This window comes from Kalmanozyma brasiliensis (genome assembly GCF_000497045.1).
Source record: "Kalmanozyma brasiliensis GHG001 unplaced genomic scaffold PSEUBRA_SCAF13, whole genome shotgun sequence".
Lineage (NCBI taxonomy): Eukaryota > Fungi > Basidiomycota > Ustilaginomycetes > Ustilaginales > Kalmanozyma > Kalmanozyma brasiliensis.
This window is the reverse complement of record NW_015961952.1, coordinates 426,125-443,896: the sequence shown is the minus strand read 5'-3', so window position 1 is coordinate 443,896 and position 17,772 is coordinate 426,125. Positions and strand designations below refer to the sequence as shown.

General features: G+C 58.3%; 5 protein-coding genes across 5 annotated transcripts; 2 read left to right on the top strand and 3 right to left on the bottom strand.

Annotated features, from left to right (window-relative positions):
• Positions 1-2,452: 2,452 nt before the first annotated feature.
• On the bottom strand, positions 2,453-5,776 carry PSEUBRA_001406 (EXS, C-terminal; the record flags this gene model as incomplete). Its single annotated transcript, XM_016434653.1, has 1 exon — positions 2,453-5,776. One exon carries the CDS (start codon positions 5,774-5,776, stop codon positions 2,453-2,455), a length of 3,324 nt encoding a protein of 1,107 aa, XP_016294058.1.
• Positions 5,777-6,433: 657 nt separating this feature from the next.
• On the top strand, positions 6,434-8,812 carry PSEUBRA_001405 (Cullin repeat-like-containing domain protein; the record flags this gene model as incomplete). Its single annotated transcript, XM_016434670.1, has 1 exon — positions 6,434-8,812. The coding sequence occupies one exon, from the start codon at positions 6,434-6,436 to the stop codon at positions 8,810-8,812; it is 2,379 nt and encodes a 792-aa protein (XP_016294057.1).
• Positions 8,813-8,865: 53 nt separating this feature from the next.
• On the bottom strand, positions 8,866-9,906 carry PSEUBRA_001404 (Ribosomal protein S15; the record flags this gene model as incomplete). The annotated part of the gene is made up of 1 exon (XM_016434647.1): positions 8,866-9,906. One exon carries the CDS (start codon positions 9,904-9,906, stop codon positions 8,866-8,868), a length of 1,041 nt encoding a protein of 346 aa, XP_016294056.1.
• An 827-nt stretch (positions 9,907-10,733) lies between these two features.
• PSEUBRA_001403 (RNA recognition motif domain protein) lies at positions 10,734-11,513 on the bottom strand (the record flags this gene model as incomplete). Its single annotated transcript, XM_059464584.1, has 2 exons — positions 10,734-10,929; positions 11,005-11,513. The coding sequence occupies 2 exons, from the start codon at positions 11,511-11,513 to the stop codon at positions 10,734-10,736; spliced, it is 705 nt and encodes a 234-aa protein (XP_059321152.1).
• A 250-nt stretch (positions 11,514-11,763) lies between these two features.
• On the top strand, positions 11,764-17,712 carry PSEUBRA_001402 (Dopey, N-terminal; the record flags this gene model as incomplete). The annotated part of the gene is made up of 1 exon (XM_016434671.1): positions 11,764-17,712. The coding sequence occupies one exon, from the start codon at positions 11,764-11,766 to the stop codon at positions 17,710-17,712; it is 5,949 nt and encodes a 1,982-aa protein (XP_016294055.1).
• Between the last annotated feature and the right edge of the window lie 60 nt (positions 17,713-17,772).

Sequence of the window (17,772 nt, the reverse complement as noted above, 5' to 3'; positions counted from 1 at the left end):
GGGGGGGGGGGGGGGGGTCTTTGCCAGCGGCAACCATGCCATCCCCAGGACAGCGCCGGCTGCAAGCATGGTGGTACGCAGGTGTAGGTGTGGCTTGCTCGGTGCCGTCTGCGTGCCTCCACCGTTTCAGAGCCTCCAGCGAGCCTTCCGTCCTGGCGTCATTGCCGGTGATCCTGCTTGACCCTCGCGATGCAAGCCCTTCAATCGAAACTCCCTGTCTCTGTCTAGAGAACCATTTTCGACCAAGAGAACGCAAAGGAGGCGGTCCGAGATTGCACCGAGGCTAGGTACAATGGTCTTGAACTGTTTGCTTCATGAGACGGCTTCCAGATTGTTTTTGAGGGAGAAACGTCTCGCTCGTGCAGGTACAGACAGGTTCGATGACGTTGGGCCAACTGCGATTTCCAACAGACAGGCTCTGCACCTGCGCTTTTTCAACAAGTCGATCCAATTTGCCGGTTTAGGCCAGGGTCCAGGCAGGTCTGGTGAGTGAGTACCAAAGTCGAGCCTCTGTCTCTGTCTTCTGCAGCGTCATCCAGGCTAGGCTAGCGACAGGCAGAAATTCGAAATGCCAGGAAAGGGGGGCGAGCCAACGCGTCCGCAAGCGGATAAAGAAATTTTTCCCATCTTCCCCCCAATTGTTCCCACCCAAGACCGTGCTTCAAGCCTCAAAACCCACCGGCGGACTCAGAAATTGGGAGGATAAAAATGCCTCGCTCGCTCCGCATCCGCTGTCAGCATGGGATCTGCGCATTGCAGAAGCGAAAAGCGAGCCGCATCAGCTGCACACTCTTTTCGCACTCAATATCGAAATTCGCCCCGGCTCTGCTGCTGTCGTCTTTTTGGAAATTGGCGTCGCACGGCATGTCTCATCGGTTCAAGCTCCTCTTGGATCGGAAGGTCGGCTTATGCTCTGGCTGATCTGTGGCTGCGACGCCGCCTTACCCTCGATACGTTTCAACGAGAACAATGGGAAAGGTACAGTGCGCGATCGTCGAATTACCACCAAAGCCAGTGGTACCATTGATTCGCGCAGCGTCCCGTAGCAGCGGACGCAGCGTTTGACGTAGGTGGCCACGTTTTGGGCTGCGTATCGGAGTCGGCCGAGCAGCACCGCCCCGCTCGGCACCCTGTCGCCGCAATAGAAGCCGGCTGAGTGTACCTGTGTTGCAACCGTTTCTGGGCGTGGGAACATTGCGATAAGAGGTTCGGCGTTGGTTGCCGATGGATGCTCGGTTTTGGCACGACCCACCCACCGCATCGGAACCTGTCCGACTCCGTGAAGCTTGTGAGTGCATCAATGATGCAAGCACCTGCAAAGGTGAAGCGCGGCTCTGCAAGGCATGACCAAACGCAGGTCTCGCATAGGCAGAAATAGGGCGAACAAGGCTCGCTTAGATCAGCCTCGAGACAGGAGCTCGACCTTTGCCCCACACAGGGGCGACTCTAGGCGAGACTCCCGTCCAGGCCTTACTCTCTCCCTCGATCCCATCCGCAGCCCCGACAAGCCTTGGCAGCGTCGGCATTTGCGCCAGATCTCACATCCGGTCTCGATGGCATTTCCAGTCTCAACCGCGATGATGACGAGTGATAAGATAGAGAGACACGAAGCCGGCCAACCCAAAGTAGTGGAAACTCTGCGGCCTTTGCTAGCGACCTCAGTGGTTGCAACCCCCTGTTCTGTCGCCTAGCAAACTGCCGAGCCATACCATTGTAAGCGAGACTGCTCTCTCAGCCGTTCCGGCTGCCAACAGGCCTACAACGGCGCTTAGCCCTCGGCTTGCGGCTCACATGCGATACTCACTACTCTGCCTGTCTCGCCAAACTCAAGTCTCGCCACTGTTCCCTCTCCTTGCCGATACCAACTCGTGATCGCCTAACCCAACCTTGGCTGATCACGTTGCCACTTGTGTCACACTTGATGGCGTGCGGGGTAATGAGCTCGCGCCTTGTTGTCATACTGCATCGATATCCACCCCCACCGTGCCAACGATATGGACTCTTATCGAACGATTATGCTCATGCCGCAGCGACATTCTTTCATGCGCGCCAACACCTGATCCTTTTTCCCCCTTGGGCGTCTTCGGATGCCCCCAAGCGAAACCAGCCGCATCCCGTTAGCCTACAGAGCAACGCACCGAATTGCTGGGCTCTCGCTTGGATCGTGCCCAAGGCTCCCCGCCTCTCATGCGCTAGCCTGAAGTCACCAGCGGGCGCTGCAAGAGACATGTGTTGACGGCACGGGTGGCCGCTAGCTCGTGCTGCTGAGCTAGCTTCGCCGCGAGACCTGTGCTAGCCCATGCGTAGGTTTGCCTTCGAGCTCGGATCGTCCCATCGAAGCGGATCGGATCGCGGTCATCCCCGATCGTCCTCAGACTCACACCATCATCCTCCCTCTACGCAGCGTCACACGTCTCTTGTTCACAGGGCATCGTGTCTACTGTAACATCGCTTAAGCCGTGGCGTCTCGCCCAACATCCGTTCTCGTCTCTGCGACGCTCGCCCCTCTCCCATCCCTCGCCATGGCTCTTGGTGGCGACTGCGGCAACCTCGTCTCCTGCTGATCCGCATCATCGTTGCTCTCGCTCGCATCCGGTTCCGTCGTCGCCTCCTCCTCGTCGCTATCCACATCCACATATCCAGGCATGCTCTCCTGTCGTCTCGGAGTATAGTCCCTTCCACTTTGCCCCTTGGTCGCCGCCCTCTCGTCGAGCTGTTTCCCGTAATGCTCGCCCGTTGGATCGGGGACTAACTTCTGCCTCAACCCATTAATCAGCGAAGCCCTGCGTGTGCCTCCACCCTGGCTAGCGTCCGGTGTACGAACCCCCTCCTCGCTCGCGTGCGGATGCATCCCGCTCGTCGGCGAACACTTCTTCCTCAACCCCGCCAGCTTGACACTGGCAAAAATGCCCGTCTTGTGCATCGCCCCATTCTCCAACTCCCCTGCATCCTCGAGCAACTTTTGACGATAGGGAAGGGGGAGATCGCGCATGATCTTGAACGAATCCGTGTTGCCGATCTGTTCGTTTTCCACTCGAAGGTTGTTCCAGCAGACCCTTCTGCCCATTTCGACCAAAGCGGCGAGGAACGAGCGCAGCGTCACACTTGCTCTCCCCGGAATCAGGTAGATGACCCAAACTGAGCGGCCGATGACATCGAACACCATGAAGAGGTAGTATACGCTCTGGGGGAAGGAGATTTCGTTTCGGAGCAGGAAGTACCTCGCCCGCGGTTTGAGTACTGACCAATCCATCAACAGATCCCATCCGATGTGCCAGACGGAATAGATCGTCGCAAAAAGAACCCAAAGTGCGAGATCCGTTCCTGGTCGCGAGCCACCCCGTCGATAGTGAAGATAGAAAAAGTTGTTGAGCACCGCACTACCGTACTTGCCGGCATTGACGAGATGCAGGTGCGTCCGGTAGTCGCTGTCCACCCAACGCCGGATGCACTGGCCCAAACGCAACCAGGCAGGGACGGAAAGCAGCACAGCCGTCCAATACGTGTCGTTGGGCGAACAGCGATCCGGATGGGCCCAGTTGTGATGGTATTCGCAACCGAGGTACCAGAAGTTGGAGATGGTCCAGGCGATGGAATTGAGCTCGTCACCGAGGAAGAAGTCGCGGAATTCAACGCGTTTCCATCCGGCGGTGAAGACGCGTAGCAGACTCTTGAGGAACCACCATCGACTGGCGGGGAGCAGAATCGGCAACGGATTGAGTAGAAGCAAAGCGGTGATGACCAGCCACACAGTGGGCCAGGTCGTCGGCGCAATCGCCGAAGGGAAGGGGTTGACGAAGGACACCCAGAAGCAGCACGAGAGGAACAGCATGAGCAACGCCGGGATCTCGAAGAACTGGCGGTGGTCCATGGTGGTTCGGACGTCCCATTCAAAGATGAAGACGGTGTTGATGCGAAGCGCGTGCCACCAAGCGAGGTTGAGGCCGAAGAGCAGAGCGAAGAGGGTAGGGATGAATTCGGCGCCGTAGACCCGCAACAATGCTGCCCATTGCGGGATCGTCGCCTGCTTGCTTGGCTTCATCGCCTCGATCAACCCTGCGACGATCGCACACAGCGATATGCCCAGGTAGAATCCACTACGAAACACACTGTAGTGGTGCGTCGTGTGATCCTCCCGCGCCCTCAGCCGATTCAACGCCTGCTTCCGATTGCCATGCTCGAAATACGCGGTGTAGATATCCTCCGTCGCCTTGCGCAGCTTCTCGATCCGATCCGAGGTGACCAGCTGCGTAGGCGCGACCCGGTCCTTGTAGTACAGATCGGTGCACGGCACGCCGACGGTCTTGGAAAACTTCTTCATGACTTTGGCAAACCCCGTACGGTTGAGGATCTTGTAGTTGGTGAGCGTGTCGAGGAACTTATAGTAGTCCAGCACGGCGGCTTTGAGTTTCTTGCGGGCTGCGGCGTAGGCTTCGGGGTCGTGGCTCATGGCGGCGGCTTTGTTGGCTTCGCGGATGGCGCGATCGGTGTCATCGTCCCAGCCTCGGACAGAGGCTTGCATCTGCGCGAGGGCGACTGCTCGACGTCGATCGCCCGCGTCGTCGTCGCTGCTGTCCCCGCGTTGCTTCGAGTTCAGCTCGGTCGAGAAGCGTGGCGCTGTCAACGACGGCTGACCACCGGACGTCGGTTCGCGCGACTTGAGCGTCGACAGTGCAGGTATCGATTTCACCCGTGATGCCACCTCGTCGGCCATCATCATCTTGGACCCAGGCAGATTTGACAAAAGTTGCGACATGCGATGCCGCCGCGATCCCGCCCCCGTGCGATCCTGATCGCTGATGTTGTACTTGGCGCGGTACTCGCGTCGATGCTCGGCAAGCTCCTTCAGCTGGCGCGCTAGCTGCGCATACTTGGTCGCCGCCTGATGCTCCTGTACCTCGTAAAATTTGACGATGCGTTCAAGCTCGGCGTCGCAAACGGAGAAGAATTTGGCCTCCTGGTCGTCAAAGTGGGCCACGATGAGTTGTTGGAGGGATTGCGGCGCTTCATCTTTGAGAGAGCGATTCGAGGCGTTTCCTGAGGAAGCGGAGCGAGCGAGGAGGCGTTGTCGACTGGAGCCGAAGGAGCTGTTAGCTTTGCGGTCCGCTTGAGGTCGTGGTCCAGTAGAGCGTGTTGGTGGTTCAGCGTCGTCCGTGTATCGTACGGTGCTGGTGCCGGGTGGACGAGCATCCGTGGTGTCCTGCTTGGAAGAGGCAGCGGAGTCGATGCTGGCTTTGGCGTCTAGCGAAGGATCGGTGCGGTGCTGACGGGAAGTCTCGTCTGCTTGTGTGGATGGCCGATCCGCGGTTTGAGCTTCTAGATCCGAGTCTGGATGCCGCTCGAGCCCGTTCGACCTATATTGCGAGATGGAGCCATCATAGGACGGGCTTTCGGAGGAGAGGCGGAGACCTGTGCCTTGAAGGCTCACGGGCGGTATGGATGGTTGAGGTGCAGCAGGTGTTCGTGTCCCGCCATAGTCATTGCGCTGTGTGTAGCCGGCACTGGAAGCGAGCGTAGTCTGCGCTTCATGGTCGAGGTGGTTGGCGGCCGGATTCCGTCGACGAAGGAACGGATCGGCTGAGCCTGATGGAGTGGCAGGAGCGACCGCGGTCGAGCTCGACTGATGGCCAGCGAGATTCTGCTCAGCCTCGAGACGGAGTCGCGCTTCTCTGTGTTCTGCGACGCGCTTGATGAGCTTTTTGAGGCCACGGTACTCGATGTAGACCTTTCGCCATTCGGGGACCGTGTTTTCGTCGAGGTAGCGAGCAAACTTCATGGCGATGGAATGGCTTCAGCGGCGCGAGTTCGCTGTGGTCAAGGCAAGTTGGAGCGATGGCTCAGCTTCGAGCAAATGGAGCGACGAGAAATGTCATGTCGATGTCGACGATCGAGTCTGTGATATGAAATGATGCCAAGGTGGGACGAGCAAGCGCCAAGAGCGGTCCGCGTTTCAGAGGGCGGCTGCGGTTGTGAAGATGCCAAGAATCATGCGCAGATAAGCGCTGTCGTTCGGTTCGGACCGAAGGCGATGTCGGTCCCGGTGAGTAGGGCGGTATCTCGAGCAGCAATGACGAAGCGACCGCCGAGGATGATGATGTTTCGAAGCATGAAAGGTTCGGGCCGACTTGAGCAGCCTAAAAATAAGTGACTGTGACTGGCAAAAAGACCCTTTCTTTCATTTTGCCGAGATGTGACAGATGGACAAAGCAGAGACCGAACGTGCTCAGGGGGTAAAAGTTGATGATTGTCAGCCAACAGGCCCTAACAGCTTGGAATTTGGTCGGCGGCTCAGTCCGTGCACGCTTGCCAAGTGCGGAGAGAGCAACACCTCTGCTCGCTCCTCCCTTTCCTTTCCTCTCTCTCTCATCACTGTCCAAGTCGTCCCTCCCTCTCGCTCTGTCCTAGCGACAGCAGCGACCAACCTCCATTCGCCATGTCGAGGTCGCTGCGTACGCGTCCTATGACGCTTTACGCCCAGGACGGTCAACAGCCCGTCATCCCTCCTCTGCCATCATCGTCAGCAGCGGCTGCCTCTTCGTCTTCTTCCTCCACAGCATATCCCTACAACCCATCGTCCTCACAACGACAGAGCTCCCTGCGCCAAGCCCGTCAAGATGGCTCCTCCTCCAGCAGCACCAATGTCCTCAAAAAGTCCAAAAAGAAGGCCTCTCAAGTCGGCAGCACCCTCAAAAATCGTCTCTCCATGCGATATGCCGAACCCACGCAGCTCGGTCCTGGTGGCTTCAGCGCCATCCCTGCCGTTCCCGCTCTCCCACCTATGCCAGAGATCCACATTGACGATCGACCGCATCACCTCATCGACGACCCGTACCTGCCAGCTATCGGCGAGTCGGCCAGCGACGCCGCCTACGATCCCGACGACAATGAGCTCAACGCCATCCGCAAGTCGTCCGACACCCAACGTTCCCGCATCGACACCTTCGACAGCGATCCCAACGTCGACACACAGCTTCTCAGCCAGTCCGACTTTGACCCACAAGCCTACCTCCGCGCCAAGCTCTCGCAGCAGACCGAGTCGAGCCTGCGCACTTTCAAAGCGTCCCTTGCTACGGCCAAGCAGGCTGCCAACGACGACATCAAACGCCAGGTCTTTACCCACTACTCGGAATTCATCACCATCAGCAAAGAGATTGCGACGCTCGAAAACGACATGCTCGAACTCAAAGAGCTGCTGTCCGAGTGGAAGCAGCTGCCCCAAGCGCTCGAGCTCGACGACTCGTCCAGCACTGCCTCCTTCTCCGACTCGTTCTCGCGCGCAAAGGCGTCCGGCAAAGCCAATCGCAACAGCACGCTCGATCTGCAGTCCATCTACCGAGCCCAAATCACCTCGCTGTGGGAGGGCATCGAGGGGTCGCAAAAGTTCTTGCCCTATGTTCCCGGACGACACCTCATCGCCGAAGCGAGCAGCTTCACCGAGCTCAATGCGGCCACTTACAAACCCCAACAAAGCGTCGCTCTCTTTCTGCTGGATGACCTGCTCCTCATCGCCACACGGCGAAAACGTCAGATGAGCAGCAAGGTGCGTCTCGTTGCCGAGCGCTGCTTCAGTCTCGCCGAGATCGTCGTCATCGACCTCAAAGACGGAGGCGATCTCACCAACGCGCTCAAAATCAAGCGGGCCCGCGAGACCTACGTCTACCGCACCGATCGCGCCCAAGACAAGCGCGCGCTGCTCAACGCCTTTCGTCGTGTCGCCGAGGAGCTCGCCAAGAAGCGTCGCAACGAGTCCGAGTACGGTGCCGTCGCCACCGCACGCAAGCGCGAATCGACCCTGCTCTCCTCGCCCCCGATCGCACAGCATCCATTTGACGCTTTACGACTCGGCTCCACCTCGGGCCGCACCGACGGTGGACTCCTAACGCCGATTGGCGAGGACAGCGACCCAACTAGCAGTTCGTCTGTCATGGCAGCTGCAGCTGCTTCCGCTGCTTCGGAACGCAAAGACCCCGGCCGCTGGAACAACGACTTTGCCGACGAGCTCTCGGTCTGCATCGCTCATCGGGACTGGGACCAAGCCGTCTCGCTCATCGAAAAGGGTCGCGGTGTGCTCTCCACGTACACCGCCACGGACGCCTCCTCTCTCGACCTGTCGGCCAAGCTCGCCCTGCGCACCGCAGAGCTCGTCGCCGCCATCTCAGGCGACTTTTCCAAACCGCACCTCAAAAAGTCGGCGGTGCTGCGCAATGCGTCCTTCCTCCTTCGGCTAGATCAGGGCGAAAAGGCACGTCAGCTCTTCCTCGACGCGCGGACCGAGCTGTTGAAACGACGCACGAGGCAGATCAAATTTGAAGGCGATCCAGGGGTGTACGTGAGCGAGCTGGCCATGGTCCACTTTACATTGGTGAAGAATACGAGCGAGTGGTACATGGCTGCGTTTAAGGATGGGAGGATGGCAAGTGGGTTTGTTCAGTGGGCGTGGGAGAGGGTGGAGGAGTACGGCGTGTTGTTCCGACGCCAGGTGTATGGGAGTGAGGACGAGACGAGGGGGGAGATGGTGAGGGAGATGAAGGAGATCAGTCTGAGATTGGCCGGACAGCTAAGGGATGTTGGATTGGATTTCACTTTCTTGTTGGAACAGCTACTGGAGCCGGAACCGGGATCGGTGAGTGTCGAGGAGGTGCAGAAGTCAGCACAGGAGCCGGCACCACCGGTGATTCCGAAACTCGTTCTAACACGGTCCAGCAGGATCGGTATGGAGGGCGAGCAGACCACGCGCGAACGAGAAGCGAAAAGAGCACAGGTCGCTTCGGCTCAAGAACTTCGTCGTCAGTCTGTACTTCATGTCAATTGACCTCAGCGCTGAATGCAAATCGATTGACCAAGAGGATAAACGCAAGTGAAAGTCTAGGCACGAGCAATCTTTGGCTTGCCCGGAACGACGATCTCTCCCTCGACTGCTCTCGCCTCGATGCCGATCCTGGGCAAGATGGTGTGATACCTCTGCGGGCTCTTCCTCTTGAGGTACTTGAGAATTTTGGCCCTCTGGTGTGTGAGGAGGGACATGGATCTTCGGTTGGAGTTGTCGTGGCGGTTGGCAGCGAGATGCTCGTGCAGATTTCGGATGCGGTAGGTCAGGACGGCGGCCTGGACCTCGGGCGAGCCCGTGTCCTGGGTGCGACCACCAAAGTGCGCAATGATGCGACGGATGTTCTCCACCTGAATGCCTTTTCCGCTTGCGTTCCTGAGATCGAGGATCCTAGCGAGACCCTCTTTGTTGGTCGATTCCTCCGATTGCACCTTGGAGTACTCGTCCTCGAACGCGGATACGTCGGCCTGGGTTGCGGTGCCGCGAATGAGCGATCCCAAATTCCACGAATCCAGAATGCGATCCTTGACCATCACCTGTGGCAGATCCTGGAAGAGCAGCTGCCTGTCCTTTCCATCGAGACCAAAGTTGAGTCGAAGCGGCCCGCCATTTTTGGTCGCCTCCTTGGCTGCTGCTGTATCGAAGGCATTGGTCGCCGCCGCCGCCTGCTCCTGCGCAGAAATTGACACAAGATTGCCCCGACGGTCCTCCTTGACACCCCAAACGGCTTCCTTGTTGAGCACGATCTTGGCCAGCTCGCTGTCCTCCCACACTTTGCTGCCTGTTGGGGTGGTCTGGTGACCGAGCACGACGTCGGGCTTGGACGATTCGAGCATTCGTACTTTGAGGAAGCGCTGCTCGAGATTGGTCTTGCGTTTCAAGCGAGCGGTGCGCTTCTTGCGCGATTCAGAGAGGATGGACGAGGTTGCAAAGCCGGAACGCTGCTGGTGTTGGATTTGACCAAGACTTTGAAGATGCGAGAGGCCGTACGAGGTCGATGGGAGGGCGGCCGAGAGCGAGGAGAGGTTGAGCGCCGCCGAGACGGATCTCGAGCAAGAAGCTGTGAGACTTGCCGTCATCTTGTGCGATGTATAGCAAATTGGCTGTGTGCTGGAGCGTTAGAATCGATGTGAGTGCGGAAGTGATGATGATGTTCAGGAGAGCTGGATCATGTCACGCGGAAGGCGATTTTCCTTTTCTTCTCACCAGCTGAAATTCTTATCGCGCGATAGACTCAGCTGCAGTCAAGGGTCTTGATTGGAAGAAACGCGGCAGCCCGCAGCACAATTTTCGAGCGTCCACGTCTGAGAAGGATGAAAAAGTTGGTTGAGAAGTATAAGTAAGCCAGACGCTCGAGATTCAACTCTCTTCTTCTCTTCGATCAAAAACAAGTGTACGTACCTGACCCATAGCTTTGACCCCGTCGGCTCATCGCAACGGCATCGCTGACTCTTCTTCGCGCTTTCATGCACCGCTTCGCGATTGCTACAGCTGCCAGCCACACCCACTCGCGACTGCCTTGGTAAAACAAGGTGCCTGGCGAGGTCATTCGGGTGCCAGGGCTTTGCTTTCTACGGATTGCAGAGCCGTGGTGGACGAGAACATTGTGATATCTCAGAACGCTATAGGAATCCGTCGTTTCGTGTACCAGATGGGACGATGGAGCCAAACTGTTCTGGGACATTTTTCCTCGACCCTTCTCCCTGTTCCCTTCCCCTTTCTTCCCGCGTGCTGATCTCTCACGAGCGCCCAGTTGCCCTCGAAGCTCAACGCAATCGAATCTGGTCAAGTGTCGCACTGTCTGCCATCGGCTTGTTGGCCATGCGATACACGCGAGCCTGGCTGCAAGAATGGGTATCATTGAGGTCACGCAGTGCTAGAATGTGAGCAGAAATCACAGAATGTCTTAGCGTTGATGTTGCCGCGCCTGTGTTGCCGGTCTCTGTGGAGTGTCCGGCGACCTGAATGTTGGTTTCGCGGGCAGCGATGCGAGGCCAGAGCGTGCTTGAGTCGGAGCTGACGATGAAGCGGAAGCCGGAGGCGTCTTGACCTGCCGCAACTTGGCCAGCTTGGCCTCCATGGCAGCGATCTTGGCGTTCGTACTGTCAAGGTCATATCAAGGAGCGTGTCAGTATACACCGAATAGGCATGTCCCGTTAATACATGCGACTACGTACCCCTGCGGCTGTTTCGCGTTCTTCGCCAAGCTTAGCTGTGTCGTCTTTACCGCCTCCGTCTCACCTGCTCTGCGATCGCGTCGATGTGGACCCACTCCGCCAGCATCCCCAGTACCTTCCGTGCTCTTACTCGCAAAGGTGACCGATATCCTCCTGCCTCTCAGCGTCTTGTCGTGCGCTCCAACCACGGCTTGCATTGCTTCCTGCGGAGATGCATACTCGACGAAGGCGTATCCGCGTGGTTGCCCTCGCTGCGGTCCGCTCTTGTGAAAGAGAAAGTCCAGCTTCGAGATCTTGCCAAACTTGCTGAACGTCTGGATCAGAGTGTATTCGTCTACGGTCGTGTGCAGGTTACCGACGTAGAGTCGAGTCTCGTGTTTGCTGTTGCTCTTCGAGGTCGGGGCAATGAAAGCTGCAGACGTATTCGCGGCTGTAGCTGGTCTCGAGAGGTAAGCTTCGGCAGAAGAAGCAGCAGAAGCGCTATTCTGCGCCTGTGCGTTGTCCGCCATGCCGCTCGATGTGGTCGGCGACGTGTGTTGATGGCTGTGATAGGAATGTGATGGACGAGAGTGGATGAGAGCCATCACGCTGTCACTGTGGTGGTCACCGCGGAAAGGCCGAGCGTGGGGTTTTTCGGCTGGCTGAGCTTTGTTAGACCCTGACGACACGTGGTCTCGAGCCAACTTTAGCGTGAAGTCCAACACTTCACGACTGATGCCTTTCCACCATCACCCGCAGCACAATGCTGACCTGGCCAACATGTCCAGCCCACTAGAGCGCACGTCCAGTAACGAGGGTGGCTCACTGCGCGCGCCGAGGAAGGCTAGCAGCAGCACTTCTCTCAGCTCCTTGCCGTCCCGCTTCGCCCAACCACCTACGCTCAAGCCATCCTCCGCCGAAGTCCAAGTCGACTTGAGCTCAGCCTCTTCCCAGCCGCATGCAGCCTCCTCCTCTCGGAGTAGCACGCACAATGACAGGCCCAAATCCGTGCTTCCTGCCATTCAACCTTCCGGACCCGCCGCTACAATACCAACAAAGGCTCGGCCAAGAACCAGCATCATCGAGTCGAGCCAGTTATGGAAGACGAGCGCCGCCAAGCGTGCCGAGAAGGAGTGGGCGATACAGACAGAACGCGCGCTCTACTCGGATGTCAAGTTCAAAAAGTACATCAAGATCATCGAGACGGTCCTCGCTTCCTTTGACAATGTCAGCGAATGGGCCGACTTTATCTCCTTTCTCGCGCGGCTTCACAAGGCGATGCAGGCATATCCCAACTACAACGCCATCCCACGCAAACTCATCGTAGCCAAACGACTAGCTCAGTGTCTCAATCCAGCGCTTCCCTCCGGTGTCCATCAGCGTGCCCTCGATGTCTATCTTCACATCTTGGGCGTGATCGGGCCCGACGGTCTACGCAGAGACCTGCACGTCTGGACCAGCGGCCTCTTGCCCTTCTTCCAGTACGCGTCCACCTCGGTCAAACCCACGCTCATCACTATCTACGAGTCTTACTATCTGCCACTGCAAGAGGACCTTCATCCACTCACAAAGGCGCTTCAGATGGCTTTGTTGCCCGGACTGGAGGAAGAGACGAGCGAATACTACGAGCGAACATTGCGCCTCCTCGATGGCGTCTCGGAGGCCGTCACTCTGCCGTTTTTCCTGCAGAACCTGTGGCTCACCCTCATCACCACCCCTTCCGTCCGTCTCGCCGCTCTCAACTACCTCACACGCAGAATGCCGCCAGTTCAAGACGCCAAGGATCCTACTGCGCTCGTTGGCAAAGACCTGGGTCTGCTGGTACGCGGCCTGGCGCATGCGCTCGACGACGACGTGCTCTTGGTGCGTCGAAATGCTCTCGAGATTCTCGTCACCTACGTACAAATCGACAAGCCCATGTTCAAGTCCTTTATCAAGCGTCCAGACCAGATCATTCTCCTTCGCTCCGCACTCAACGTCGTCCTGCGCAAGGACCTCAGTCTCAACCGTCGCCTCTATACATGGCTCCTTGGCTCCGACGAATCACCCGAGAGTCAAATCTCTTTCCTGCGTCAACATGGCCTCGACTTGCTTCACGCTGGTCTCAAGCAGGATTTCGAGAAGAACACTTCGAACGCAGCGGATCGCCAAAAGCCGTACCGCATCTTCGTCTCGCTGCTCGACAAATGGGAAATCGGCCAGTCGCTCACGGGTGTGCTTGCTCTCGATGCATTCCACGCCATCAGCCTGGCCGTGGCAAGAGGTCAGGAAGAGGAGCTCATGACCACGGCCAAGATGCTATTCGAGATTGTCGATCCCTTCCTGCTATACGGTCGCTTTCTCGAGGCGATCCTTCGTCAATTCCAGCCAGACGCAGCATCGTCGGCGTCGACAGAGGCCATGGTCTCCACAGCCGCAGTGACTATGTCGAGGCCGACCGAGGCGCAGTCGCCGCTGGCACTCCTCTGCTTTGTCTTGAAAGCCTTTCACATTCACGACGAAGAGACAAAGCAGATCCACGTCCCGCTCCTCTTTGCTGCTGTCTGCCAGCTTCTGCTCCAGCAGCTGCAGCAAAGCCAGGCTCAGGACGATGCGGCAGCGTTGAGAGCGCTCGACGCGCTCGAGCTGCTCAAGTTGCTCGTGACCGTGATGCCGTCCCGTGTATTCGTCCGCATCGCATCCACTGCCTCTGAATCCGAGACCGCACCTGCTTCCAGCGCGCAAGACTTCGTACAGCGAGCGCGTACCTTCTATGCTTCTAGCGAGACGGACAGCCAACAAGCAGCTCGCAACTTTCCGAGCTTTCAGGACAGCGGACCCGCCACGTCACTCGTCGAGCTCCTGGGAGCCGTATGCCTCGAGAGCGGTCGACGGGCCAAAGACGCTTCGACAGGCACAGAAGCCTTTGTTCGCGCGCTCGATGTTTTCGCCGACCTCATGCGCGTGGTCGACGGCTCTGAAGCTGCCGAAGAGATCGCTCTCGTCACTACCGCGCCCGCCGGAACCGAACCAGCGTCCACCTCAAAGTTGCCGTGGGACGCTACATCCTGGGCAGCATCCCTCCTACCGTACCTGGACCACGTCAACACCTTCGCAGAGGTCGAGCGCATCGTCGAAGTGCTCATCTCGTGCCGCATATGTCGCGCGCTCGAAAGGCCGATCCAGCTCGATCCGCCGCACATCCTCGACCGCATCGTTGTCTCGCTCATGCGTTATCTGGCGCCTTCGATGTCTCCCTACCACGTGCGCGCCGTCGAACTTTTGTGGGCTACGTATAAAGTCACGCAACGATCTCGTCTCGAGACCGCCGTTACTCAGCAGCTCAGTCGCGGTACTGGCACGGCCAAAGCGGCCGCTCTCACCGCTTTCGGCACCTTCTGGCGCTTGTCCGAGGACGTCTCGACCGATGAGCTGCGCACCCCACTGCTCGTCGTGCTTGACAAGCTGCAATCCCAAGAGGTGGACGAACGACAGCAGGCAGAAGTCTGGCTGCGAGCCAACCTGAGATCGTACACGAAAGTCATTGATCCGCTGCTGCACATGCTTGTGAGCAATCGAGCCGTTCGATCAGCGTCCGCAACGCAAGACATCGATGGCATCAGCGTGGCCTTCACTCAAGTGCAGGAGCCTTTCAATCAGCACCTTGTCGACTACGCGCTCCGAACGCTTTCTTCCTTTGTGCGCTTTGGCGGGCTCAATCTCACAAAGGCACTGGCTACGGTGTCCCTCACCATTTCGCAGAGCACAGCAACAAAGCAGCTGATCAAGAACGAGACGGTGGCTGCCTCTTCCTCGTACTTGGATGCCCTGCTTAACGAATGCACCACGTGGATTCGGGCATACCCCTCGTCGCAGCTCCAGTCCAGCTACGACACCGCTCTAGCAACAACGCGGCTTGCTGCCGTTGACCTCGTGCACTGCTTCGTTCAGCGAGGACCGCCTCACCCGAAACGCACTGACGAGCTAGAGTCGCTGCTGATCGAAGCTCTGCTGATGGCAGTCCAACACAATGCCACCGAAGTCCAAACAAGGATGCTCCCAACTCTGCAAGCCATCCTTGTCACCACGACGAGCCCTTCGAATCGCCCTGACTTGACCCAGCGACGCATGTCAAGCACCTCCGAGTCGCAAAGCGTCCACAAACGTGGCGACTCTCTCGGCCGCAGCGAGGTCGACGTCAGCACAGGGTCTCCGGTCATTGTGATGCAGAAGCCAGCACCGCCATCGACGACGTCGCCGCCGCCAAAGCAGCCCCACCGCCTTCTGCTGCCTCTAGTCCAGCGCGGACTGATGACCGCCTCCAATCGAACGGTCCTCCCGCATTGGTCCGACTTCCTCCTCACGACAACACAGCTCTACCGTAGCAGCTCCCTCACCTTGCTCCTGCCGCTCAACAGGACGACCTGCGAGTTGATAGCCAAAGCAACGCTCGAACTCGGTGCCTCTTTTGTGCCAGGCGCTAGCAGACCCACTTTTGGTGCCGAGCTGGTGGTGCAGCCGCAGGACACGCCCTGTTCCTTCCTCGAGTCGGACCTACTGCTGCTCATCCATCTTGCCGAACGGACATGGATGCTCGCTGCGAGTAGCCCCCACGTTGAGGCGCACAACCTATCAACTGCTCGAAGCGGCACGAAGGAAAGCTCTACGACGGCAGCCTCGCCCATCATCAGCAACGAGAAGGTATCGCAAGAGCAGGAGGCTCCGGGCCTGCTCGGACTCGTCTCCAACGTCTTTTCATCCGACACGACAGGGGACGAGAAGGCAGACACGAGCCTAGATGGGCGCGATCGCAACCTTCACCTCACCGTTCGAACACTGCATCGCCTGTGGACCTTTTGCAGCACAGAGCTGTCCCACACGGATGCAAAGTCCCTCTCTCTCGATGCCATGACCTCGAAGGTCAAGCTGCGATGCCGTCGCGCGTTTGAGCGCATCTACCGCGCCCGCCCTGCAGACACGGTGGAGTCGCTGATACACTGCTGGCAAGCAAGCGTCCAAGCTGGCCACGCTCGGGACGAAACCGCAACGAGAGCCGTCGTTGAGATTCTCGATGTGGTCACTCCCAGTGTGCAGATCCTCGTCACCTTCTTGTGCGACGTGCTGGGCGCCCGCATCGCGAAGCCAGATGTGGACAGAGCTCGCAAGAACAGTCCTTCCTCTAGTACGGCCACCATCGTATCCAACGCCACCCTGTTTCTCTTCTTTGAGGCTCTGCTGGCAAGGATGCAGCCGCAAGAGGCCGTGCAAGTCTGGCCGGTCCTCAACAACTTTTTCAAGGACTTCATCGCCCACACCATGTCGCGCAAGGTCCACGTCTACCCGATGCTGCGCCTTGTGACCGCGTTCGGCGAGAAGATCTGCTTGACCACCGCCATCGAGGAGCGACGGACCAAGCGCGATCTGCAAGATCACATTGCCAAGCTCATCGACTCGTGCATCCTCATCTCTGGCAAGTCGTTCGATCCATCGACGTGGATTCGTCGTTCCGGCCGCGAGGGGGAAGACTTGGACAAGGAGGCCGCCGACTTTGCCGTGCAATTTCACTCTCTCGAAGACGAGAAGCGCGCCGACGTCTTCCACGCAGAAGCATCCGCAAGCAATGCGGTCATCGACGCCATTAACCACTTCCTTGCGACGCGCGGCCTCGCGGCACTCCGCAAGATCCAGATGGACGCGGATCGAATCCAGACCATCGTTTCGAATGCCGTGTACTACATTGTCGCTCCTGCCGCACGCACGAGGTCGAACACATTCGAGATCGATGCGAGCGTCGTCGCTGTCATCTCGGAGCTCGCTCGCACGCCAGGCACCGTCAAGGCATGGCGCGTCACCGTCGCCGACATCTTTGGCGACGCGCGCTTCTTCAGCATGCCTCTCGTCACGGCTGAACGATGGAAGCCGATCGTCTTGGCGCTCATGACCCAAGACAAGGAGCGCATCTCGGATCTTCTCACTCGCGTCAGTGCGTCGGCAGCAGCGACCAACATCTTTGCCAATCGCGAGCTCGAGATGCTCTCCCGCGCGCTGAATTTGCGTCGTCTTTCGTTCGCCATTTTTGCCGGTGAGCAGGATACCTTCCTCACACAGCTGCCGCTGATCCAGGAGAAGCTCGTTGATCTGCTCCGGTCGTCGGTGTCGGAAGTGTTGCATGCTGAGGTGTATCTGTGCCTGCGGGTGCTGCTGGTGCGATTCTCGGCGAGAAACTTGACGAGCTTCTGGCCTGTGCTCATGACCGAGCTGATGCGGCTGTACGATCAAGTAGCCACCGAGCCCGAGGGCATCCAGCAGACGGTCGATGGTCGCAATCTGCTCTTGTCCACGCTGAAACTGCTCGACCTACTCGTGCTGATTCAGCCGGAGGACTTCCAGATCAACGAGTGGCTCTTCATCACTGACACCATCGACGCCGTCTATCCGCTCGACGACTTTCAATCGGAAACACTGCTCGACCAGCTCTCCGCCACGTTCGAGAAGAACAGCCGACATCCGACCCACCACGCACGCAGGTCCGACGTCGGATCAAAGAGAAGATTGCGCCTGCGCCTCCGCTCCATCAGCTCGGTCGGTGAACTGCTCCCCTTCCTCCACAGCATCTCCCAGACCGCCTTCGAGGGCAACTACAGCAACGCCGAGATCGACTTGGAGGATGTGGACAGGTGTCTGTTGGTGGATATGTTCGATAGTGGCTCGGCGTCGCAAGATTTGCAGAAAGCTAGCACTGGGTCTTAGGGTTCAATGAAAAGCACTTCTCAACATGTGCTAAAGGGTCGGTCGCAGAGGTACGCCTGT